Source organism: Cygnus olor, chromosome 7, assembly GCF_009769625.2.
Source record: "Cygnus olor isolate bCygOlo1 chromosome 7, bCygOlo1.pri.v2, whole genome shotgun sequence".
Classification (NCBI taxonomy): Eukaryota; Metazoa; Chordata; class Aves; order Anseriformes; family Anatidae; genus Cygnus; species Cygnus olor.
In genome coordinates this window covers 9,979,082-10,006,233 of record NC_049175.1, presented here as the reverse complement: position 1 = coordinate 10,006,233, position 27,152 = coordinate 9,979,082, and the positions used below count along the sequence as shown (strand labels likewise).

The 27,152-nt window shown below is 38.8% G+C and overlaps 1 protein-coding gene across 11 annotated transcripts in view; it reads left to right on the top strand.

Moving 5' to 3' along the window:
* Window positions 1–27,152, top strand: part of RHOBTB1 (Rho related BTB domain containing 1) — a 52,715-nt gene that overhangs the window by 19,536 nt on the left and 6,027 nt on the right. For 7 of the 11 annotated variants that reach the window (XM_040563760.1, XM_040563762.1, XM_040563764.1 and 4 more), the window contains 6 exons: window positions 6,697–6,898; window positions 7,273–7,376; window positions 21,024–21,209; window positions 22,984–23,954; window positions 24,389–24,507; window positions 26,949–27,099. In XM_040563760.1, coding sequence (XP_040419694.1) covers window positions 6,707–6,898; window positions 7,273–7,376; window positions 21,024–21,209; window positions 22,984–23,954; window positions 24,389–24,507; window positions 26,949–27,099 — 1,723 coding nt within the window. In that variant the 5' untranslated portion in view covers window positions 6,697–6,706. Of the gene's footprint in view, window positions 1–6,696; window positions 6,899–7,272; window positions 7,377–14,264; window positions 14,321–16,333; window positions 16,490–16,825; window positions 16,934–21,023; window positions 21,210–22,983; window positions 23,955–24,388; window positions 24,508–26,948; window positions 27,100–27,152 lie in introns of those variants that run through there. The other 4 variants (XM_040563770.1, XM_040563769.1, XM_040563771.1 and 1 more) reach the window with 4 other exon arrangements.

Sequence of the window (27,152 nt, the reverse complement as noted above, 5' to 3'; positions counted from 1 at the left end):
AACACAAAGACATGTCCTTGTGGACTGCACACTTCAGAAGGCTCAAGAGTATCATAGATTTTTGGTTGTCTAAGGAAGTGCTCCAATGGTGTTGTGTCATCACAGAGGTAGACTGGGTTTGATGAAGGGCCCTAATCCACACAAATGAACAGTAAGTTCCCCTGCTTTTTTCCCTGGCATATGTGTGTTCATCCATTTAGATTCTGAAACAACACATGGCAGGTTAGATATTGAGAACAAACATTTCACTTTCACATTTGCTCTGGCTCATGAGCTCTTTGGTCCTTGCCAGTGTGCCAGTGCCTTGGGATTCTGCACTGCAAGGTAATGACTTATGTGTCTGAAGAACTTGGTATTTTGCATCTCCTTTTCCAGTGTCAATGGTTGCAAGCAGTAACTTTGTAACTTGGGGATGGAGGTAAGATCATTGCTTACCCTTGTCAATTTTTTCATGCCCCTTTTGATGTGTTATTGTGTAATGGCTCGCTGAGGGCATCACTCCAAAAGTATGCTCAAAAAATACGTCTTCAGACTAGATTGAAATATGGAGTACCTAGAAATGCTCTTTCAAATGTTTTCAGAAGAGTGTATTTTTCAGGAATAAATGTTGATGGGTTTACTACCTTTCTGCTGGCCTGAGTTTTTCAAACAATTCCCACTCACACCATCCACGTTACGTAGTGGCAAATTTTGGTGTCTCTTTCCATTAGATTCCTTTAGTAATTGTGATGACATAATTTTGGTTGGCAACCTGTTTGTTTGAAAGCCTTTATGTTTTGCATGTTTAATTAGATTCCTTGAGACAGGTTAGAATTTTTTTTATTATTTTTTTTCCCATGAAATAACTTAAAGAAAAGCTTTACTGGGCAGGCAAGCTCCTTACATGCTGTCACTCTGAAACTTCAGCTAAAGAGTTTGCTCTTAATGCAAGAACAAAGAAACGTACTTGCTTGTTTTCATGCTAAGAGATGCTCTCTCAGTCTTATTGGACATGTTTAAGCACTAAGCTAAGAAGTAAATGCCTGCAGGATCACTCCATAATCACTGATTAAAGTAGACACTCTTGGTGATTTGTTTGTCCTGTTTTGCTGAAAAGATTTGATAAGTAGCTACTGCTCTTTGAAAAATCTTGGGTATATTTAGTATAAACTAAGTAATGATTTAAAATACCTAGGAAGTTCAAAGTGGGCAGTTAGCTGCACAGGCAGTGAGATCCATAAGGGTGGATATCTGATCCCACATAGGGTTTTATAGGGATGGCTCCTGGGGATTGCTATTAGATTTGGATCTTCATCCACTTTCGTTCCAGAAGAGAAAATTGCAATTATAGCTTTAAACATATTAAACTGCATTCTTAAAGCAAGGCAAGTTCATGATTAGAGTCTGGTTATATTTCGTATGTAAATATACTTACATTCATGTAGAGAGGCGTTGTGTGTGTCTGTCATGTTTAATCTGTGTTTTAGTGCACTAGATGATTAAATGATTTGCTCCATCTACAGATCTGTTGGAAAATTTCTCTAGAAAAGCAGTGTTTCATTACTGAGGCTGACTAGCCAGAAGGATCTGCATGCTATAGCAACCACAACTGTTTTTAGTGATAATAATAACAACTCATTCAGTATTGAGGAAAAACTAAGCAAAAAAGCAAGCATCCTTCAGAATTCAAGGTAAAACAACAGAGGAAGACATTAGTGACCATAAACATCAGCAAGCTATGGTTCATGACAGTAACCTTACACTTCTTTGGAAATAAATCAGCTTTATTTAGAATAATTCTTTCCTGCCAATGAAGTTAGTTAATTAATTGGTTTTATCTTAGATCTTGAATCTACTCACATCTGATTTTTGGCTGTCTCTGTCTCCTCATCATATGCCAACAATCAAGGGTGACAATGTGAAAATAGAAACATCCTAAGAGATTTTTATGATCCTATGTTATTCTTGTGGGTATCTTTTTTCCATTTCCATCCATCTCCTCATCCTTCCTTAGAACTGGATTAAGCAGCTGAATCTTTCACTGCTTTCTTTGTGGTAACAGCCATGTTCGATCTGATGGTTCCCCTAGTAGATTTCTTAGTGCTCCTCATTTGCTGACCTTTCTGTTCTTCTGTGGCTTTTTTGCCAGTGTCCTCTCTAAGATTGGTCATACTTCCAGTAACTTTCCTCTTACTTTTTCCTTTTGTCTTTTGTTGGTAAACTAAACTGTTGTAGGTTGGGTTTGGCAAGTTTTTCATTGGTGCTGGAATTTTATGCTACTTTTTCTTAAGCTTCACATAAGCTGGATTGCTCTTGTCTGACCAGTTTTGGTTTAGTTCCTGTTGGCTCTCCCAGATGTTACCAGACTTTCAGAGCTCAAATCTTTTTTTTTTTTTAAGTTTTGCAACAACATATTTAGCATTTTTAATCAGGGTGATTATATAATAGGTTTAGCATGAGCTTAACCTAACGGATACCTTTTAAAAAAAAAAAAAAAAAAAACTGACCATGTCTGTATCTTTAAAGTCTTGTATGTATTCCTGCCTTTAATCATTCCAGAAGCCAAAAAGATTCTGGTTACATTTATAAGCATTTAATCCACACATTTTGCTAATTGTTTACATTGTAATTTGTAGCTTGTGTCAGATTTATTTGAGGTGTCTAAGTATCTGTCCAGGCTTATGTCTGTCAGTCTCTTTAGAAGCTATTTCTGTTTTAATCACTCTCTGAAAACTAGTGAACAATATTAAAATGATCTGCATTTTTAGTACAGAGATACTTCATATCTACTAGAGTGGTTTTAAGAGCTTTCCTTAACATAGCCACGAAGGTTTAGGTTTGGGGTGGGTTTTTTTGTTTTGTTTTTCTATTCCCAGTTTATTTTAATCTGTCCTGTGCAGTATTGAGTCATGCTAAAAATATCTTCATTAGTCTGTCATTGATCTACAACAGGGCATTCGGGCATGCTGTGTCTGAGTTCTGTGATATCTTTGCCTTAGGTAAATCTGTAAGTATATCAGAAAAAAAAAATTCATTTTCACGTGTTCCTTTTCTAGGATTCTCAAATAATTGCATTGATTTCTCATTATGTTTATTAAGATTTGCCTATTAATTTTAAACTTGCTTTGTTATTCTCTTGGAATTTTTTTTAACATTCCAAACCCTGCACTTAATATGTATTTTGTGACTGACTGTAGTGCATTTTTGCAGAACTACCACTTATAAACTTTTGAAGAATTGTAAAATCAGATTCTTATAAAAGTGCTTCAGCTAATCTGAATAGCAACATTTAAATGGAATATTGGGTTGGAGGAAAATTTATTTTGGAATCTCTCTGCTTGGTAGTTTAAAACCAACCAGACACACTGGCTGGCCATGCACCTTCATTTTGTTTTCCAGCCTTGTAAACACATTCCATCTGTGATGTCTAGTCCATGCATGAATAAAATATGAAGTAATTTAACACCATGTATTATGTTGGGGGTTACTCTTAATTCTCAGACTTGAAATGAAGCATTTTTAGATCACTTATTGAAACTTCGTGGGGCTTTTGCTGCTCAGTTAGGTCCCTGGCTTTGAGGCAGCAGTGTACAAATATCTTATTTTCTGTAATGTGGAAAACACCATAGTGTTTGTCTTCTTTTATTTATATCATGGCTGTATTCTTGGAAAGGATGGGTAGGAGGAAAGAGGAATTCTCTCTCTTTCTAGCTCTCTTATATTTGGATTCATGGAGATTGTACAGAGCCCATGAGCCCTCCCAGGTGTCAGCCTGATGAGAGCTTGCATGCAACCAGCAGCTGTGGTTGAATGGCAGAAGTAACTGGAAAGTCTCTGTAGTCCTTTACTGCACAAGTAGTAACCTTTCAGGATGCAGGTCACAACTCAGATGAAAGAATAAAGGCAATATCTTAATAGCTTTCTTTCCTTATCAGCTAAAACCTCTTGCCGACATAGCAGGTTGGTATCACAGGCCCGTTAGGTTTACATGCAGTAGATATTATGCATACAAGCTTGAAACCACATTGTCTGCTCTAGAGTCACTGGGCCCACATTGCAGACTAGGGTAGAACAGCCCTCTAACATGTATCCTTACGTGCTAGTCTATGCTGTGGCATTTCCTGAAGCATTCCATGTCTGTGAAAACTTAGCAGTGTGACACCTCAGTGGCACATACTCACTCTTGCACAGCTCTCAATGTGGTCTCTAATTTCTCCCAGCCACACATAAATATCAATTAAAACAACTGTATCATAGCCATTACAGGTCTTCTTTGGCAGTCCATGCTCAAACTTTTAAATATTTGTGTAGCATTCAGTCCTAACACTGACTTTTTTTTTCCAGCTTACATCCCTTAAAGTAGTGAAAGAATGCACTTAAAATTAGTGGTTGGTTCCCAACTACTAAATACATGCTTTTTCTTAAATAGTGACATAGTGATTGACACAATTAAAAAAGTACACCAGAACAGCTTGTATCTAATATTTTGGATAACCTGATAGTTAACGTATATTCTACATTTATGAGCAAATGAGGTATTGTAGTGGGTTTACGTGGCAAGGTTTTGGTAGCAGGGGACCATAGGGGTGGCTTCTGTGAGAAGGATCTAGAAGCTGCCCCATGTTTGGTAAGGGCCCCACTGCTGACCAGAGCCGAGCCAATAAGTGATGTTTTGCACCTCTGTGAGAGCATATTTAAGACGGGAAAAAAAAACGCTGCGCCACACAGCAGCTGGAAGAGTGAGAGGAGTGAGGAACAGCCCTGCAGGCGCCAAGGTCAGTGAAGAAGGAGGGGGAGAGGTGCTCCAGGCACCGGAGCAGAAGTCCCCTGTGGCCTGTGGTGAGGACCATGGTGAAGCAGGCTGTCCCCCTGCAGCCCATGGAGTACCACAGTGGAGCAGGGTTCCACGCTGCAGCCCGTGGAGGAGACCATGGTGGAGCAGGTGGACCTGCACCGACGGAGGCTGCGGCCTGTGGAAGACCTCTGCCGGAGCAGATTCCGGGCCGGACCTGTAGCCCGTGGAGAGGACACCACGCAGGAGCAGGTGACCTGGCAGGAGCTGCTGCCCATGAGGGATCCAGGTTGGATCAGTTTGCTCCTGAGGGATGGACCCCGTGGCACAGACCCATATCTGGAGCAGTTCTTGAAGAGAACAGTTCGGATCAGTTCGGCAAGGACTGCATCCCGTGGGAGGGACACCACAGCACAGGGGACGAGCATGACCGAGAAGGAGCGGCAGAGAAGAAGCACCGTAGACGGACCATAACCCCCATTCCCCCGTTCCCCTGCGCCGCTCAGGGGGAGAAGGTGCTTTTGGTTTCTTTCCTTTGTTTCTCACTTCTCTAGCTTGTTAGTAATAGGTAATAAATCTTACTATCTCCCTATGCTGGGTCTGTTTTGCCCATCACGATAATTACTGTGCGATCTCCCTGTCCTTATCTCAACCCTTGAGCCCTTTTCATGATATTTTCCCCCCATTCCTCTTTGAGGAGGGGGAGTGAGAGAGCGGTTGTGGTGGAGCTCGGCCGTCCACCCGAGTAAAACCACCACAGATATGAATACTAAAAAAGCTACTGAAACAAAAGACACTCAATGACTTGTCTGTAGCGCTTTCTTCTGAGGAAAAAAGGACATAGCTTCAGATGATGATCAGTGTTTGGTCAGTTTAACTGTTTTATGTTTCCTTGCTGAAATAACTGTTAGGCAAGCCTTTCTGAACAAGTTTGTGCCTTGCACTTTCCCTTGTCCCCTTCCTTGATTATATTCCCCAGCAGAGACCAGATTGCTGGAGACTTTTTAGACATTAGAAAACCAAAATCAGATATGTTGAACTATGATCCCATGTCCCTTTATATGAAAATAACAGACTTCTGTAGAAAACGTGCAAAGTTGATTTCAGTCTTTCAAATATCCCTCTGTTCTGGCTTACGTTCATATCCAAGCATTGTTCAATACATTGCCAAAAAATATTTAAGTAAATAACTTTCCATCAGGCTAGTATCTTCAACAATCTAAGTCTCTTTACTTTTTCTGTATCACATTAAAAAGTTTGTGGGTATATATGAGTGTATTTGCAAGTTTCTACTGGGCTGTTAGGTTTTGTTTGGGTCCCTGATCTTTACAAAATTCCTTGGAAAATTAAGAGTGTGTAATACGTGCAGGAATTAATGGGAGTTGTGGTTTGTAGAGAACAGAGTCTCTGGAGTCATCTTACAAGTCAGTTTTATTGTGTGCATATAACTAAAACCATCTGTGTGACTTGGTCTTAGCAATATTGTTTGGAGAGCCCTAAATCAAATCCTGAATGGGCAAGATTACTGAAGGCAGGTTTGTACTAGAATCCTTCAGGTTAAAGCTACTGATGCCCAGTCTTTTCTCCTTTGTAGCATAAAAAGCATTAGCAAAAGCTAAGTTTGTGCTAGTTGTCCTTGTTTCACCAAGATCTATCCTCTGGAAACAGGCTTGTGTTTACAGAAACCGAAGTGAAAATAGCATGTGAACAGCATAAACTGACTGTGGTCAAAATAGCCCTGCATTTGCATAACTGTGCAGTATTTAAAGGACCAGCTAGCTTGCTTTGGTACAGTTTACTACAGGCTTTTCCTTGAGACTTTGTCCTCTTCAAGCATCTCTGAAGAAGTAGAATTAGAAGGCTCTGGTTCTAACCAGCATTGTTTTGTACGGTAATAGAAAATAAGTCTAACTGTCTTGTTACAGTTCTTGATAAATGGACACTGACATGGACTACGAAAGACCCAACGTTGAAACTATCAAGTGTGTGGTGGTTGGAGATAATGCAGTGGGGAAGACTCGTCTAATTTGTGCAAGAGCATGCAATACAACCTTGACTCAGTATCAGCTGCTGGCAACTCACGTACCAACTGTCTGGGCCATTGATCAGTACCGTGTCTGCCAAGAGGTAAGGACTGCAGGTCTACAAAATATGGAGCACATGCTGTGAGGTTGTACTAATGTTTATTGGCTAGCCTTTCTTTGCCAGAATGCAGCAATGAGCTCACAAGTATTGTACGTGCAGTTTCTTCTGCAGCCGTGGTCTGATATGCAAGGAAGCTGACATCTCCCCAAGTCTCTCATTCCAAAGTATTTTTTTCTTAAATTAAAGGTACTTTTAAAAGCTGTACATTCTGCTTGTGTTTTATAAAATATAGCATTCAACAAAGACTACATGTGATAGACTCTTGATGTAGCATGCTTTTGATCTCTTTACAAGGCAAATTAGAAATGTACTTGTTTGATGGAGGAAGAGAGAACATAATGCGTATTTGGTTTTAGGTCCTTGAACGCTCACGAGATGTTGTGGATGAAGTGAGTGTTTCTCTCAGGCTGTGGGATACATTTGGGGACCACCACAAAGACAGGCGCTTTGCTTATGGAAGGTAAGTTGATCCAAACTAAACTTCAAATCATATTTGTAGTAAAATTTCAGAGCCGTAGAATTTGCAAATCTTGGTTTTTAAAAAGCAAGGACTTAGAAACAATCAAGGGTTATCATATTCCTGCCTACTGCAAAGAGGATTATATACTGCAAGGATTAAAAAGAGAGAAATATTTTAAAAGCAGCATAGTTTTATTACACTACGTTTCCTTGAAAAGCCTGCTAAGCTCTGTCAACAAATGTTGTCCCATTTCAAACTTTAAAAAACATTCCCAAAATATGATTGTGGTTTTACACAAAATTGAACGTCAGCACTCCCTGCCTGTTTAAGTGGTGTATGATATAATTACCTACTTGTTGCTGAGCTAACAAGCAGAGATGTTGGAAAACTGATGGAAGGAATAGTTCTTGTATTAAAAACTGTGACATTGATTGGGCAGCTCACCTATTGAGAGCAGAGCCCATTCCATCACAGGTGAGACTCTTCTGTATTTTGTTATTTAAAGCTAAAGAAAGGAAAAAACGTTCTTCCATAAGTATCAAGTGTCTGTTAGTGAATGGATTACGCTCAAAAAGCTTTAAAGAAAAAAAAAAGTAATCTGGATTATTCCAGCATGTATAACATAACTTCAGCATGGACTTCAACAAGGACTGAAAGCATGTACAATGAGAACAGACTACCTCTATGGGGCAAATACTTAGCTGAAGAAGATGGCTGATGGACAGGTTTTTTGGACAGTTTTTTTTTGTTGTTTTGTTTTTTTTTCCATAACTGACATTTAAGCAAGGTCTTGGTCCTCACACATTTTTTTCACCTTTTCAAACTTACTTTTCCATATTCTCTCTGCTTCAGTCTCTGCCGATAACCAAGCTTCCATAGACTTCTTTTTTTTTCCAGCTGGGAATGTCCACTGTAGATTTTGTGTCCCAGCTTTGGATTTCGTGTTGCCAAAATGTACTGTCTTACTGTTTTCACTCTGTGCTACCTGATGAAATGAGGGACTTTGGAGGTTGACTTTTTTCTTTGTCCCCCAGAATCACTGCAGAGGGTTCTGCTGGTTGAATCCATCAGTTAAATTTTCACAGTGTAAAACTCCGTACAGCAGTTGGTACAAACCGTCCTTTGTATACAGCCCTGTGTTAGTGGTCTATTTTAAGAGTCATGAATTAGCTTGAACTTTGCATCAGAAGCTAAGGCAGCACCGCAGCAGTCCAGGGCTACAAAACCTGTACCATTTGTCAATAATCTCTGTGTGTGACTTTAAGGTAACATTGACCTTAATACTCGGTGCTGCTCAAGTATGTGAGTAGATACTGTTTTAACATTTGGCAGCATGTGGAGCCTACTTTGATAAATATGGATGTAACTTAACATTTCCTCTAACTGTTCATCTTTGGTGTGGCCTCCTGATATTCTGCAACAGATAGTGTGTCACTGAGAAGATTACTGGAGATTAAGAAAACAAAATCAGGCGTGTTCTGAACTCTGATCCACCGTTTACTGACAGGACAGGAGAGGGGGGAAAACAACATGCTTAGCGTGTAATCATGCAAAAACCAACGGGGCCGTGAATAACTTGAGATCTCATGGGATTAAGCATGTGAACATAGGAATTAATTTGTGATGTTAGCAGAGCCGAACCTATGTAGAATCAGGTTTGTTATGCCCTGGTCAACTTAAAAAGGTTGTTCGGGAAACTTACGGTGCTGTTAGTGGTTTTTCTTCTGCAAGTCTCTTAATCTAGTATGTAACTGGAATCTCTAAAGAATTTATTTTTTAAACAGAATTTCAGTTGTAATATTTCCTAACTGTAAACACTGATCAGGTGGCACTTCTTTCTTTTCTTTTTTTAAGTTAGTTTTATTTTGAATAAGCTGTTTAACATTTTATCTCTTGTAGCATTTCTGAACATTGTACCATTCAATAAAAATATTGAATGTTCACATTTATATGAATTTATTTTAAATTACCGTTTTTATATTGAACTAGTCTACTCCTAGGTGAGGCAGTACAGTTAAAGATGCAGTTTATACCAAACTGCTCAAGGCTACATCTCCAAGTACCCAGTGCTTCTGGTTGTCTGAAATATCATTTAATGAGATACCCTTTCAATTTCCTTCAAAATTGTTTTATGCCTATGCTCCTTGTGCAAGGAAAGGTTTACTTCAGCCAAATACTCAGCCAAGGCCTCTAATTGTCTTAAACATGGTGTAACAAGAACCAGCAGGTCACTAATTCACCTGTTGCTCATTGGAAAATATTATTCCATACAGTTGTGCAAAACATTATATAAATAGATTATGCTATTGATGACAGGGTGAACAGTTAGCAGGACTTGCAGCAAAGATAAATCCTTCTTAATTATTTTTCACAGATAGAAACGTGAAAAGAGATTGATTAAAGGAATGTTTTACTGCTATTTTTTCGTGTGAGAGAAAGAGAGAAACATTTTGGTGTTAATGAGAATGTAATAGTTAATGTTTGTACTGACATCATTTAAAATGGGCGTGTAGAGAGTGAGATCCAGCTCACGTTCTACTGTGTGGTGTTCAGTTTAATAATCACATTCATAACAGGAGCTTTGGGAAACAGATCCTGGCAGATTAAGGGAGGGAGAGGGAGGTGGCTGGAGGGACTTGTGGAAGTATTTTCTGCAGTGTTTTATAGCATTACTTTATTTTTTTTCCTTAAACTTGAGTGTATGTTTTAGTTTTGGAGGTATCCTGTTCAGTTCAGCTTAGGCAGCATGTGATGTCAAATAGTCATCTGGTGATACTCTCCCGCAGGGTTTCATTTGATGCAAAATCACTCCAAAGTGACAATAACAAAAATACAATGTGTTTGTTAAGATTAGCATATTCATTTCCAGTACCTAGTCACCTCTTCATCCAGTAACAACATAGTCTCAGTGCTATTGCATTCTGTAAGACTGCAAATAAAGTGGGAACTTCATATAAGGCTGAAGTTGCTATTATGTTCCAGTGTCCCCGGGGGGCACAGAACTGCATGTGTAAAGACATGAAAACATCTACATTTACATTTATACCAGCTTGTCAGGATTCTCTACCCTCTGTCCTCCTGTCCAATCTGGTTTTGTTTGAACATCATGTCATTGTGTTCAAACCATTTCTAAAAGCAAAATGGGAAAAAGAGTGGCTTGCACTTGTTTTCCTTTTGCTTCCTTTTTTTTTCCCCAGGTAAACACATTTGACTACAATTTGATTAGTAAGTTTTTGATACATGCAGCTCAAGTATGTGTAAACATGAGCTCAAATCTGCAAAGGGTTAATTCAGTCCCAAACAAATATTTATCCTCAATACTATGAATGTGGTTTGTCAGCTAATGCAGCCAGGATGATTTATTTACTTGCGACTTAAATATGAGCTGTAGACCAAACAAAATCTGTTCATACAGCATGGGCAGAAAACAGCTTTTTCCTTGTGACTTATAAATGTGAACGAGCCTTTCTATGAGACTACTGATAGAGCCTCTTAAAATATGTTTAGAGTATTTTCTCTGTTGTGAATGGATTTCCTAAGCCTTGTGGGTATTGTATGTACACAAAGAAACGTGTATTTGTCTTTTTCTGTGTGATTACAATTCCCTTAACCAGTTACTTCCAGGTAATTGAATCCACAAAAATATACCTTCTGACTGCTGCTGAAATGATTCCTTGAGTTATGGGTTTATCACCATTATTTGAAGATTTCTGCCAATCTGTTTAAAGGTTGTTTTGTTTTCTCTTTCTTAAAATACAGTGATAATGGTATTTATGTAAAAACAAAACCCAGGTAAATTTCATGTAAAATGGTATTTGCCTTCAGGAAATACAGCGAGATTAGGACAAGGTGGGTGTCTTTGCAGAGTTACCAGGCCTTTAGATAGATCAGTGTCCCCGTCACTCACTGTGTCTACATTGAGAATTGAGCCAGGAGCTCCTCTCCTTTCTTCAGAGAAAGACCAAGGTTTCAGAAGTGATTTGAATAAAAGCCCACACTTTTGCAGGACTCCTTGTCCTAAGAATCCTTGTTTTTATATTACAATAATTCTCTTTCCATATACCTGATGAGCTGTTTACTGACATGGATTGGAGGGGAGCATCAGAGATGTGTCTCTGCAGCAGTAGTACTTAACAGACACAGGAGTCTCTTGCTTTGATGACAAAGGGTCAGCTGGCGGGGAATCCACTTGCTTTCAGATCTGTGTCTTTGCCCTTGCTGCTTCCTTTTGCTACCACAAAAGCAAAAATAGAGTGCAGTATCTTCAAATCATCTTCCGATACTAAAATTTGTGAGCCTTCCCTCTATTTTACAGTGGTTTATAGGCTATTCAGGTTCTTCACCAAGCAGTTTTGAAGAAATGTAAAGAACATTTTTGATATTTGATATGAAATGTTTTTTTCTTTCATGTTTGATTCAGATCAGCCCCAAGAAAGACTAGAATAAGCAGAGAGGTTCATAGATGGATTGCATCCTCAAGAGACTTTATTTTGATAAGAAGTGTGCATGCACTAATTTTTTCTTCTTTCATTTTGTACACTAACATTTGAGGCTTTTCCACTCAGTCAGTGGGAAAGTATACACTTCATGTATAAAGCAGTAAAATCAAAGCAGATCTACTATGTGTTTTCTCAGCATCCCACCGTAGTTCCATATTGTGAGTAGAAAGAGGTTGGAATTGCTGTTAAGAATCCTTCCTTCTTTAAAAAGTCAGTTATGTGCCAAATGAATGTTAGTGGGGTCTGAGACTCAATTTGACATATATGTAATGTATCTAGAATAAAGAGAGAGCTGTAATACTTCAAGCCTTCCTTGAGTGAAAGTATGTATCAAATATTATTTACTGTATTTCATAATTTTCCATATTTCCCTTGCTCTCACAAGTCACTGTCTTGGGGAGGCAATGGGAAGAGGGTATGTGGGCTTTATCCTAAGTACTGCAAGGAAAAACAAGAATCTTTCAGAAATGCTAAACCTAGGAAATGGCTTTCTGTAGAAATCTTTATCTCAGCGAATTATTTCTTTATGTGTATGTGCTAGGTAGAATTCTTGAGCTGTTTTCTACACCAAGGCTCTCAGGATCTCAGTACGGATTTCTTTATAAATGTATCAGAATATGCACAAAAAGGTATAAGTGTTTTAAACTCAATTCACTTACCAATAACTTGTTGACATCAACTTGCCAGCGAAAGCTTCCTGACAACAGTTGTTGCTGGGGTATTTTTGTGTGTGTGTGTTTTTTTTTTTAACGTACTTTTGAAAAAGTAATGAATAATATGCTGGTTTGGGGGATAGCCCAAGAAAAGCAAAAATAATGGTAGTCCGTATTTTTCCCCAGATTAACAGATGCTAGATGTGTCTTTATTTATGTTCAGTTTTCATGTATTCCATGATTTCAGAAGTCACTCGCATACAGGATGCAAACCAGAACCCACCATTCTCTCCTCTTCTGTAGGATTTTTGCCTCCCTTTTCGTCTTGTTCCTATTGTTGTCCTTCATTAGCACTTAAAGTTAATTAAAAGCATGATTCCTTTTAGGATCTAGGTTTGAATCTTCCTTTTTCTGTTTGTTTTCCATCCTCACATCCATCCCCTACCTTTAAATATTTTTTCTTCTACTAAATACCATTGATTTAGATGACACATTAGCTAAATCTCTTCTTACCTCTTTTAAGCTGTGCTTTTTCTAATGGAACGTTAGTTCCTGGTATTTTTTAAGAGGATGGGATGGGAGTTAAGAAGGGGTTCATTTGTTTCCTTTATTTTTCTGCAGTATCTTTGATGAAAGTTGATTGGTTCTCTGCAGAGAAATAACGTGTAATTCTCATATGTAAGCTGCTTCTGTACAATAACAGAAAATAAGCTTGTAAAGCCCACCTTTCTCTATGTGTCTGTTTTGTCCATTGTTTTGTGAGTTATTTTATCTTCCATCTGAAGGCAGCAGTCAGCTGACAAAAACATTCTTAGCTAAATCATTATCAGTCCCTTTTTATGGTATTATGAGTTCTGGTGTCTCTCTTGCTGGCTTTGTCTTTTTCCATCCTTCTCCATTGACTTGGTGTTCAGGCTTTGTGTCTTGCTTGTATAACCCTTGATATGAAAATTTCAGAATTTCAGCTTCAGTTAACTATCTCTAGAATTCTGTTTATCTTTTTTTTTTTTCTCTTGTGTTAAGAATGAAGTAATCAAAATCTCTGCTCCTGGGGAGGGAGTGGGTGTGTGTAGTGTATATTATGGATGTGTATGGTGCAAACATATCAGATTCCAAGGAGAGTTTTACTGAGTTGAGGCTGGTAAAATTTGGCCCAGAATCATGCTAGGGTAGCTTGCAGGCAGCCTATTTCAGCTGCAAAGTTTTATTTAGCACTTTGTATTTTTGTATTTTTCATATGCATATACTGAACCAGAGTTATAGGTAAATTTAATTCTTACAGCCAGCAATAAAATGAAGCAAATCCCCAAACTGTGTAAGCAGTCCTTTAAATTAAAAATAAAATTATTTTCTGCTTCTTATGTTGTTCCACATGATTTTGTCATTCTTTTTAGCACTATTGCTGGTCAGGCATTTGAACAATAATAGCTCTTACAGCTTTTTGCTATGGAGGTTGAGGTATTTTAATTCTCTGTACATGCACCACTACTTTCCCATGAGTACCTCAAAGGAAATAGGAGAGATTTTTAAATGCTTGCACTTAAGAATGGTGTATTGTTTGTAAGGAATGTATGGGGTAATTTTCCACTTTTGAAGCACAGCCTTGAAATATGCAATTTTCCTGAAGGTAGCTTTATCATCTTCTTATTACTGTTGTTTCTTACTAAAAATGATGTTACAGAAACTTTAGAAATAGATCTGCATGTTACTCACCACCAAATCTGAATATATTTCAGGGCATTATGACAGTTTCGCACATTATACCAGTACTTAAGAAGCTTCACTGCAGTCGGTAAAGTATAGAACTAATTGATTCTTCTGCTCACATCCAGGGCATTGCATGGTCTTGCCCTGCCTTACCCAGATACCTTCAGTTTTTCACATGCCAGGCACCCCCTGCATTTTAGTTTTCCTATCGACTCATCTGTTTTGAGTGTGTGCACATAAGTCCTGTGTCTTCAGGTCATTTTGTTATGCTCACCAGTCACTTAACGAATTTCTTCTCATTTCATGTGATGGCTGCAACTGCATTTACTAAAAACTGAGTCCACTTAAAACATGTTATCAGCCTTGCTTATAGCTATCTGCACTATTTATTCATTTATTTGCAGCTCTGTGAGATGCATGCATGAAAAAATGTTGTATAACTGAGTGTATCTCTCTCTTCAAAATGTACCTGGATCAACATGGAGATATAGCAGGATTTTGTAAATGAGATTCTGGATTTAATTGTTAGATGGTCTTCTACAGCCTGAGCCTCTTGTGTTTGTGAACTTTGCAGAAGCTGGTGTTTGCACCCAGGCTGCCCTACGCAATCTTTCCTTTCAGGTGGTTTAAAGACTACGCAGGTAGACCCTAGAGATAGGTCGTGTCCAATTCTGTCTGAAATAGGATGAGTTCAGCTGTGACATGGGTTTCTGAGGAACCACAGGGGAATATTATGGGAAGTGTGTAAGGAAAAAATGAGAAGAATCAAAAGCAAAACAACTTTTAATTGATAAATAAACACCTAAGGATTAGCTGTAATGGTAAATTCAAGTGGGTCTAGCAGTTTGGATGAACTTCTATCAAAGAAAAAAATCTCTAAAATTCTAAGATTCTATAAAATTCTAAGAATAGACTCCATTATTTTGACCCCGGTTCTTATCAGAGAAAGCTGATATCTAGAAATAGAGAAAAAATAAGAGGAGAAATTCACTGTTTTTTTTTCCCTTCCCCCCAGTCTATTCTGAAAGTTTCACTTGAATAAGCATGTGTAACAGACTTCTTGTCATACAAAATATAACTTGTCTATCCTTAAACTGATTCTGTCGGACTTGACTCTTTTTGGGTCTCATTTAAGCTCTCTAAAATAAAACTTGTACTTCTAACTTGTCCTCTAGAAAGACACAAATATAGCATAGCAATACAGTTCAACCTTTCTTCTGCCCTCTTTCCCACTCCTTGCATTTATTTCCAGATCAGACACGTCTCCTCTTCACATTCTGTATTCCTCAGCTTTATTTCTTCATCTTTACAAAGCAAACAGTATTATTCCATGACTATATGACAAATGATACCCCATACACGTGACCAGCAATTCTTGCATGCAGCAGTTTTTGCCAGTATCTCATAAATTATAAACTAGAGAGAACTTCTTCCTAAGTAATACAGTGTGTACATTTCAGAAGGCATCCTGTTTTTTGAATGAGACATAAACCCGTTAGCATATCTGCAGCCATCATTACAGTTTATAACTCTAGTTTCAGACTATGAAATGTTAAACTTTTAAGCACGCTTGTCATAGAAGTTATGAGATGCCATTTAATATTGCTGTTTCCGTGAAATTCTGTCTAAAATAAAAGTATTAGGAAAGATGAAAATGCATAGCAGTTTGTCATTGAGAGATGGCTCACCAGCGTGGTGTGTAAGTTTCTCTGCAGTGCAGCTCATTATGCCAGCTCAGGAACATACAGAACATGTAAGCAGATGAGTCTTTCAAAATCTCAGTCCCAAACCAATGGAGTATGTTACAGAACAGAGCCTCATGTAGAAAACTAACTCTCTGCTGCTTTTAACAGCTCTTTCAGAAAGGCTTGTCACACAGCTAACACACTGCCTGTTCTCCCCCACGTTAAGAGTTTCTGATTGTAGTGATTGCTGAGAAACTTCGGGTGGTTACAGTGGTTTTTTGTAGTTTGACTACTGCTGAATCCTGAGGTTGCTAAAATAAAATTGGCTTGTCTTTGTGCTGTACTACTTGCTTTTCTGCAGTGACTTGGAGTGTTCTCTGTACATCTTACAGAGTTCATATCTTACACACTAGGAACTCCCAAGATGGCAGCGCACCATGTACTGATTCCTGCCAGAGATGGTGTTCTCTGGGGTTTCTTTTTCATTCTCTGAAGTCTTAAAGGGGTTGTTGCTTCTGCCAGAAGTTCTTCTTATCCAGGTTTGGATATGTATCACTGAATGCATTGAGGTAATACCTATGTTTGTAGACATGTTGCATCCCAGAATGTTTATGACATGCTTTCTTTGCCTACCGAAGCATCCTACAGGTTGTCCCTAACTATGTTTAGGCCAAGCTGGGCTGGCTTCAGATGCAAATGTTTTGCGTTAAGAATTATTTCCCCAACTCCGTGGGGAGCATTTTAAATGCTCTTGTGCTTTAATGTGTGACTCCAATGCAGGAGACTGGTCAGCCAGGAGGTGATAACGTGAGTGGTGGTTGATTGGCCTACAGCTGAGAGAACCTGTTCCCTTTATCCACCTGCCAAGTCCTACACGTCCACATTGTGCTCCCTTCTGTTTGCAGCCCCAATGAGTAGGAAGAAAGCCGTTCTCTTGCACTGGTAGTGCAGAGCATTGCACTGTTGGCTGGTCCCACACTGGAGCAAGTCATGCAGAAATTACGAGTTTGGTGGTATGTTTAGATGTTTCAAATAAGAATAGATGACTCATAGTTTCTTCTGATAAGCCTATGGAAAGCAGAATTTAAAAATAAATCAGTTATGCATTTCTAACACAAACAACTGAATCTACAAAACAATGAATTGGATATCCAAGCTACTCTTTCTCTTTGCTGGTGGTTTTTTGTTGTTGTTGTTTTTGGTTTTTTTTGTGTGTGTGTAATACTTATCTTTGTTTCTTTTGGTATTTCAATATCAAACGTCAGCATATGCCTTAAGTATAACCACATGCTTCTACTGTATTTGACAAAAGTGCGTGCAAGGGATGTCTTCTGTGCTCATCTCGGATGGTGCTCTAAGAGGAATGTGCTGGAGAAGTTCTTAAACACTTCTAGGTTTTCAAGCCAGTGGAAATATTTCTTGAATCATTTCTGAATTTTACTGGGAGTTGGTTATTAAATTTCTTTTTTGAAAAAAAGTAGCTTGCATTTTTTTATATACTGCTACAGAGAGAAAGAAGAAAGTGAAAGTAAAACTCATTCATCCTTCAGTGTTGTTCAATAACGAAACCACACAAAAATGGCGATAAATTAGATTTTTTTAAAAACAATCCTATCCTTTTACATTCCCTGGGAGTATATATTTTTTACTGTTTGGGAAATATTAATGCCTTATTTTAACCTGACAGGTTCTCGCTTTTATGAACAGTTGTCAAACCAAATTTTGTACTGGGAAGTTGGCAAGTTGTAAGTGTGCCTTCGGCATTAAAATGAAATGTAGGTTTTTTGATTAAAGTTTCCAAAGGTCCATTTTTGCCAAATGTTCACGGTCCTATGTAGATAGTTAAACTTTCTCACAGTTTTCTGTCTGTGTTTTGTGCTAACAGTGCAAATCATGTTCATGACTTGAATGAAAACTTAATTTCTTGTGATAAGGTGGATGTGTTTTAGGAGCTAGCAGCCCCTGCTGTGGTGCTGGTTCAGTCTGTGACCTCTGTAGCTACCCAGTGTTTTCCCATCCTGTTCATGGAACAGGGCTATTTACAGTACAGAACTCTGAGCATATGCATTTTAAGGGAAAATCCAGATTTTAACACAGGATAAATAAAGTGTGGGAAAAAAAATACCTCTTCATTCTGCTTTTTACTTCATTCAGAAGGCAGTAAGGAGAAATGCCCTGTTGGTGCAGTTCCTTGTCCCTTTAGGAGTTAAAGGTGAAGAAACCTTCCCCCAGCTTGGTTTTGTGGTCGCCCAGGGAAGTTCAGAGGTGACAGGCTGATCAGGAAGCACATGCAGCTCAGCACACGAGCTGACGTGACACTTCTTGGCAAGGGCTGGACCCACACCAGGCCACAGGGCTGCCCTGGGACCAGTCTGCTGGGTAGTCTGGGGCTGTTCACCCCAAGGAACAGGTCTTCAGCCCCGGCTATCTCAGGAGCCCAGGCGTGTGGCCAGCAGCAGAACTACAGGGCAGCTGTTGTCATCTCCTGCTTGCGAGCTCCTGCTGGAGCTCTGTTTCCCTCTGGTTTGCAGAGATGTGATGCTGCATGTCTTGTGCTTTGTAGCGTCAGGAGGGTTGGATACTCAGGACAGCAATTATTTGGCTTAGGTATTAATTTTTGAACAAGACAGACTGTTTCTCCAGGATGCTCGGTCATAGTTAGGGTTGGAAAGACAGCCAACAGTTGCCTCTGGTAGTTCTGACCATCTTGAATTAAACAATTGACCAGATCAGAATACGTGTAACACAAATTTTTCATCTTAGTAGTTCATTGATTACTCCTTTCTGGGAGCTAAGGAAGTGTCTACTGGGGTCTTGGTTTTATTTTGATGTGACCTTGAATAGAGCAAGTTTGAATTTAATCGATGTATGCCTCGGTTACATAGAAGACCTTTGTATTGGCTACTTAACCCTCTCTATTTAGCAGATAGCTTTCCACTTTGAAAAGGCCTTGTCTCTAGATATGACAGATGGGTTGCAGTTTATATAAGTTACAAACCCAGAGCTGGAGCATTCCTCTTGCATGAAATTTATGCTCACAGCAGTACCTGTATTGTATGCAGCTATCTTTAGAAACAGTCTTGCTGGATATATCTGTGCCCTCAGTGAAATGTAGAAAGCAGCACTGAGGAGGTATTTCATTATTTAAAAGGTGAATGTTAAGATTCACTGCTCCTGCTCTGTACATTACACAAACTGCAGACACAACACGTTTGTGCTAAATTAAAGAGTGATGGAAGTGAGACATGGTATTGCCGAGGTTATTCTGCTGACAGTTATCTAGGAATAAGCTGACCCCTCAAAAAGTCCCTTCCTCTCATTTTTTCTTAAGAGTTTCAATTCAACATTGTTTGTTTTTTGTTTTTTGTTTTTTTTTTTCTCTCATGAGAGACCCAAGAGCTTGAGAACCACTTTGTAATATCCCATCCTAACTTATAAATAATGAAGTTGTCCCAAGTTAGGAATGCTCTGAGACAAGTACTCAAGCATTTCTCTGCATTAGGGTGCTAGCTCTGACAAGTTAGGTGATGGTTTGGTGGCTGAACTGCCAACCTTAATTGTCATACTTACACTTTATAAAGCAATTTTATTTAGTGAAGTACTTTGGCTTTTCCTAAAACCTTTAAAAGCTAGCAAATATTTTCCTACTTGCACTAATTTGAGGTACTGTATTTTTACTTGTACTGTAGAAGTGGTAATTGCTGTAAATTCTGCAGTAATTTGTCCTTTTAACAGGTTATTTATTAAAGATGTTGGAGGTACCCCTGTTCAAAGGGCATTGCAGAGGAGGCAACTTTATTATCTAAAAGGGTGCAGTAAAAGTATTTCTCCATGACAAGTTCAGAAGAGATCTGTCTGCCTGTGTGGCTGTTCTGAAGTTCTGCCTAACTCCTTTCTAACTCCTAAGCACCAGTGATCTTTGAATTGAAGTTTAGGCTCCCAGTCAGCAGAATTATTTCTCAAGCAGTGACAGCCTGTGAATAACTGTAGCATAAAAGTAGAGAATGGCAAGTTCTGCCTCTCTGCTTATTGCTCTGTTCATACGTGCAGAGATCATCTCTCAGCATTGAGGGGCAGTGCTTCATTGGGGCAATCACCAACCACATGAAGTTTAACAAAAGCAAGTGCTGGGTCCTGCACCTGGGACGGGGCTACCCTGGCTATACATACAAACTGGGCGACGAGACGCTGGAGAGCAGCCTCGCAGAGAGGGATCTGGGGGTTGTGGTTGACAGCAAGTTGAATACGAGCCAGCAGTGTGCCCCGGCAGCCAGGAGGGCCAACCGTATCCTGGGATGCATCAAGCACGGCATCGCTAGTCGGTCGAGGGAAGTGATTGTCCCTCTCTGCTCTGCGCTGGTGCGGCCTCACCTCGAGTACTGTGTGCAGTTCTGGGCACCACAGTACAAGAAGGACATTAAACTGTTGGAGAGTGTCCAGAGGAGGGCAACGAAGATGGTGAAGGGCCTAGAGGGGAAGACATATGAGGAGCGGCTGAGGTCACTGGGTCTGTTCAGCCTGGAGAAGAGGAGGCTGAGGGGGGACCTCATTGCGGTCTACAACTTCCTCGCGAGGAGGAGTGGAGGGGCAGGTGACCTATTCTCCGTTATCACCAGTGATAGGACCCGTGGGAACGGTGTTAAGCTGAGGCAGGGGAAGTTTAGGCTGGACATCAGGAAGAGGTTCTTCACCAAGAGCGTGGTTGCACACTGGAACGGGCTCCCCAGTGAAGTAGTCACTGCACCAAGCCTGTCTGAATTTAAGAAGCGATTGGACTGTGCACTTAGGCACATGGTCTAAACTTTTGGGTGGACCTGTGCGGTGCCAGGAGTTGGACTTGATGATCCTTTTGGGTCCCTTCCAACTCGGGATATTCTATGATTCCTAGGTATGTGGCTTTGTGCTCCCATGCTTTTGTGATGATATGCATAGCTTCTATCAAGTCTTTGCACGAACAACATGTATCCTGATAGTCTGGGTGTCAGAGCATTGTTCAAAGCATAGAGTGGAGTAGCTTCAAGCTGGAGTGATGAAAATAGGTGATGCTACAATGGAAAGCATGCTTGTTGGGTTTTAACTGGTGTCTTCTTGTTGTCTTTCTAGGTCTGATGTAGTTGTTCTGTGCTTTTCAATTGCTAATCCTAATTCCCTGAATCATGTGAAAACGATGTGGTATCAAGAAATCAAACATTTCTGTCCTCGCACACCTGTCATTCTGGTGGGCTGCCAACTAGATCTCCGCTATGCAGATCTTGAGGCTGTTAACAGAGCCAGACGGCCTTTGGCAAGGTAAAGTTTAAACAAAAATAAGAATTAAGAAAATAATTTTGTTAATCAGATATAGTACTTTCCAAAGAGAAATGATAGAGCCTTATATCCCTGTTTTTCTAAAATGTTAATATATGTGCTTGCATCTTTTTAATTCCGTTGTTTGAGCTGGTTAGTTCATCAACACACAGAGTTGTTATTATTATATGTTCACCACAATGTTTTTGCACATTGGACATCTAATCTCGCTTGAGTGGCTGGACACTACTATATATAATGATGATTACTGGAGATTTTCATATATGTCATTCTCCATCCGAGCATGTGCATCATGTCCTGTCCTGTCACTACTGTCAGGTACTGTTTTAATGTCAGGTACTGTTTTAAACTGAAAGATTATGTTCGTGTTTTCTTAATTCTCAATGCTTTTTTCTTCTGTAATGTAATCCTAGATTGTGCCAGAAAGTAAGTGCTTGCAAATTAAATTTTTTAAAGCTCTGAGATAGAGAGAGAGTGGGGGGTTCTTCTAGAGAAGCTTTTCTTTTTCCCAGATTCAGAAAAGAGCATTCGCGTGTTTCTGCTTGCTTCTAGTTTCCACATTTTGTATGAATTTAAATGAGACCAGATTAATGGAAATAATACCTAGGATAATGTAATTAAAGAATTTATTGTAACAAATATCCACGAAGGGGCTGAATTAATATTTCATGGGTTCTTACAAAACTTTACATTGCCTACATTGCCTAGTGTTCAAATTCTTGACTTGGTAATATGCTTTTCTTAGGTTTATTTTTTTAAACAGATTACTCCTTTGGGTGGGTGGGATGGGTTTTCTGGTTGACTGTTTAAAAGGGAATCTTTTTTCAAAACTCAAAATTCTTTTTCTGCCCTAACCCTCCTTTAATATTTCACTATTAATAAAGTTTGAATCAGTATTCCACATGTCTAGCACAGACTTCTGCCACCTGAACTGATTATTAGCTGGCAACAAAAGCAAGCTGTTGTCTGGAGTGTGTTAAGTCTTTGCCAGCTTGTGTCTGTCCAATATGGTGTGTTCAGAGAATGCATTGTTGAGGTCATATCTTCTGGTGAGATGATTTTTTTGTTGGGAAACTGAATACCAGCCCAGATTTTCTGGTTTGTTTACCCCATATCATGTACTTGAGCTGCTCTGGAAATTCATGAGATCCCACATAATGCTTCTCCAGTCAAAACAGGGCCTGTCTCTTGAAGTGCTTGTTCAGTTACAACTTTGTCATAGGCTACTGTGATTTTCTTTAAAAAGCATAAGCTTAAGAAATATTTCTCTTTTCATATTTAGCTGTATTTGTGGCATCTCTGTCATGACGGTTTCCCCTTGAGCTTAACGTATGTATGCAAAGAAAGATACTGATTGAATGGCTGAGTAGAAGGGTGTTTTAGGAAGTTTTTATTTTAATAATGAGAGTTCTCAAGCATTCTATCAATTTTTCTTATTTTAAATTTCCCTTTAATACAGAGAGTGCTTACTCCATTTTGTGAAAATAATTTTATACATATCTTCAGTAACATAGTTGCATTGCAGAGAAACCACCAACCTTGAACAGAATTATAGCTATGTGCTATTCTAAAACTCTCTGATACAGCAGTTCTAGATTTCCAAAGGGCTTTGTGGGCTTAATTTTGTATTTTGTATTCATTTAAATAATATTTATCTCAAAATTGGTGCTGACACATTTTGCAAAATTCTTTGCTTTCTGGCATAACCTTGTGATGATCATAGTGTGTGAGGAGATCTATTTTTGTTTAACCCTAGGCCGATCAAAAGAGGAGACATTTTGCCACCAGAAAGAGGCAGAGAGGTTGCCAAGGAGCTTGGGATACCATATTATGAAACCAGTGTATTTGACCAATTTGGAATTAAAGATGTGTTTGACAATGCAATTAGAGCTGCCCTGATATCCAGAAGACACCTGCAGTTCTGGAAATCTCATTTGAAGAAGGTCCAAAAACCTTTGCTTCAGGCTCCATTCCTACCTCCAAAAGCCCCTCCTCCAGTTATCAAAATTCCCGAGTGTCCTGTACTGAACATGAACGAAGCTGGATATTTATTGGAAAGCCCACTGTGCGCAGATGTTATGTTTGTTCTCCAGGAGCAGGACTACATTTTTGCTCACAAGATTTACCTAGCTACCTCCTCTTCAAAGTTTTATGACCTTTTCTTAATGGAATGTGAGGGAAGTCCAGACTTGGATGAAACACAGTGTAAAAAAGAAAATGCGAGTAAGGATGTTTTGACAAGTCACCTTGAGACAAATTATGACAGTGAGGAGACATCCTTGAAATCTGCTGATGTTATTAAAATTCCTGCACCAGAAAGTACTGACTCTTTAAACACGCTTGAACCCAAACCTGGTGAAACAAATTCTGCAGCAAGATCTCTGTCATCCTGGGGAAAGGGGTTTGTTAGTATGCATAAGGAAATGCAAGTGAATCCTGTCTCGAATAGGATGTGTCCTGTAACTGTGGTAAAAATGGATTCATCTGTGCAGGCTGGACCTTTTAGAACTGTTCTGCAGTTTTTATACACAGGGCAACTGGATGAAAATGAAAAAGATCTCACAAGACTAGCTCAGATTGCTGAGATCTTGGAAGTATTTGATTTGCGAATGATGGTGGAAAATATTATGAATAAAGAAGCCTTCATGAATCAAGAGATTACTAAAGCATTTCATGTCAGAAAAGCTAATCGGATAAAAGAGTGCCTTTGCAAAGGGACATTTTCTGGTGAGTAAATACACCCTTCAACAGGAGAAGTACTAATTCTGTTATTCATGTTGCTGTCTCTTCACAGACTTCAAAAACTGTGACAATTTACATTGTTCTGAGAGGAAGGATGAGACCAAAGCTACAGTGTTACTCAGGACCAACTTTGTCAGCCTAGGATTCTGGAGTTTAACTTCTCCAAATCTATACAGAAGCTTTTAAATAAGTGACCCAATTTTCCAAAGTGTTGAACATCCAATATCTCTCTTTTAAGTGAGGCTTTAAGGTTTTATTTTCGCTTAATTGTATAAAAAAACTTAGAGTTGTCTCAGAGGGGGGAAAAAAGTGAAAGAAGTCCCCAGTTAAAGAAGTGCAGTTGAAACATGCATTCTTGAGTCACAGTTTCACTATAAACGCAGACTTGCAGCATGCCTGTTCCTTTGTTTCCATGGCAGATGTGACATTTAAATTGGATGACGGGACCATAAATGCCCACAAGCCACTACTGATCTGTAGCTGTGAATGGATGTCTGCTATGTTTGGAGGATCGTTTATTGAAAGCTTGAACAGTGAGGTATTTGTCCATTTGCTTATAATGTGTGATGGATTTGGGGTAATCGACATTCAGGAGCTATTTGAACGGTTGCAATTAATCCCTGGAACGATTCTTTATATTTATTCTTTTCTTCCCTTGCAGACGTGGGTTGCTTTTCTTCTTAAGGCATTAAATTAGGATTCCTAGGATGATGAGACATTTTCCACAAGGCATGAGATTTTCTCCAATGTTGGAGCATGCACTTAAAACCTGAAATCCTGTAAAATATTAGATATGGAACAAATTAAATATAAATTTCTGAATTTCTTTAGAATAAGCTTTGAAGTTGTGTGAATGTATGTTTATACAATCAGAAGCATTTCAAAGAATACTTGGGACAGGAGACATTGAATATAAAAGGAAAAAAACATTAAAGAATGTGGAAGATAGAGAAGGGAGCTGGCTTCACAGTACTTTGACAGAAACTGAGCTCAGCTTCTCTACGGCATTGGCTTGTTCTCTTGAGTAAAGCAGATATAAAGTGCTGTATAAAAGATCTCAATGCTTTGAATTAAGATTTTGCAACAGAAGCCTTGTATTTTCAGGTGCTTTTGTTGTCTGTTTTTCAAATTCTAAACATTCTGCTAGCATTTTTTTCTCTCTGTCTTATCCATAACCAGTTTTTGATTTTTTTTTGTTTTGTTTTTTGTTTTTACTATCATCAAGGGTCTCACTTGTTTGAAGAGTTGAGTTTTTTTCTATTTAATATTCAAGAAGATTATGTTCTACTTCAGTTTTTCTTGTTTCTTCTAATACAGCTGTAAACAATTCCTTTGCCAAAGGCATGTTCAACAAGTGGTTCATTTAAAAAAAAAGACACAGTTTGATTGTAGCAAGCAACACTTGGCAATGAAGAATACACGTTTATTTTCTACCAGCCTATTTTTAATGATAAACTTGACAGTCTTAGCTCATCTTTCCAATTTAAAATATTTAGCTTCCAATTTTTGTAGAGTTTAAAGCATTCAGTAATGAATTTGGAAGTTTTAAAATACATGTGGATATTAATGTTCTTCTTTGCTTTACAAAAACAAAATGATCTGCTTTTTTTTTTTGTATTTGGGACACAACATTGTATCAACTCATTCACAGAATTTTCTGTTCTCTGCATTAGCAAAACATATTAATAAGGAATGAGGTTTACAACTAGCTGCTCTTACTTGGAGAACTGAGCATTTCCCAGAGTGGCTGATATGCATGAGAGCATTCTTTAATACTAACAAATCAGGTCTTGAATCCCACCCTCCCAGATAGAGCTGACAGAAAAATTTCCAAGCCCCCAAAATTTGACTGCAAGCTATATGGGAACAGTAAACTCAGTTCTAGCAGGAATTATGTGCTGACTCCTTCCAAGTAGTCAGATTAAGTTGCATAGACATTTAATTTCTCATCATAATTTTATTATTATTTTTCTGCTCTTTTTTTTTTTTAACTGCAAGTTCTTCAGAATACCACAGTGCATTCTTCAGGGCCAGCAGCATCTCTTGAGTTGCAAAGGTGTACATTACAAATTGATGATTAAATGAATCAGCTATCTTGGGTATTGAAAGCAGGTTTACCTGCTGCAACCTTGAGACCCTCAAGAATCAGGTTTACCCTGCTCCTTGAAGGAGTGATCATGTATGCAAAATGCAGTTGAGGTGCTACAGTGATAGGTTAAAGTGAGGTCTTCTAATTCTCCTTCCTCTTTTAGGTATCCCTTCAGTGAAAAGGATTTAGGGTTGTGCTGGTGAGAAATCAGATAGCTTTTATCTCAGTCTTGGTAGTTTTGTTGCACGATATTTTGTTGTGCTAATTACAGAAATGGTTTGTATTTTCTTTGCTTCGTTTCTTTAGTTCTCAATCCTTTTCCAACCATCATTTACTTTGATACTTTGGTTATTTTTAAACAGACTGAGAAGGTTTTTTGGTTTTGTGTGCGCGTTTGTTTGTTTGGGATGGGGGGTTGGTGGCTGTTTTGTTGGTTGGTTTGTTATCCTTTGGTTTCGATTATTCACAGAATCCCCAGAATATCCCTTGCCAGGAGCAGATTAGATTCCATTCCTACAGAAGTCTACCAAGGGAGGTTTGGCATGGGAAGTGCCCAGTGGCTTTTATGTTTCCCACAAAGCTGTCCATTTGCAGGTTAGAAAGCATTGCGCAGATCCACTGTTTGATGTGGATCCAACTCCAGTAACTTGATAGAGTTGCCTGTACGTACACTGATAAAGGATCTGACTCTGGACGCAGACTTAACCTGTTGGCAGCTTCTTGAACGTTAATGATGAATTCCTTACTTGAAAAATATTCTCCTTATAATCCTAAAATGAAGAAAAATAGAGTCCAGCAAAGTGGCAAAAGTAATATATGGCCCTTCTATGAAAAAACATCTATTATTAACAACTCTTTTTTTTTTTTTTTTTTTTTAATATCTTTTCCAGGTAGTTCTGCCCAACATAAATAAGACTTCCATGCAAGCAGTTTTAGATTACTTATACACCAAGCAGTTGTCCTCCAGTCAGGAACTGGACACACTTGAATTAATTGCACTGGCAAATAGGTTTTGCCTTCCTCACCTGGTTGCGTTAGCAGGTAAGGACTTGTGACCTTGTCCAATGCAGTGTCTTGTGCAACAGCTTAAACAT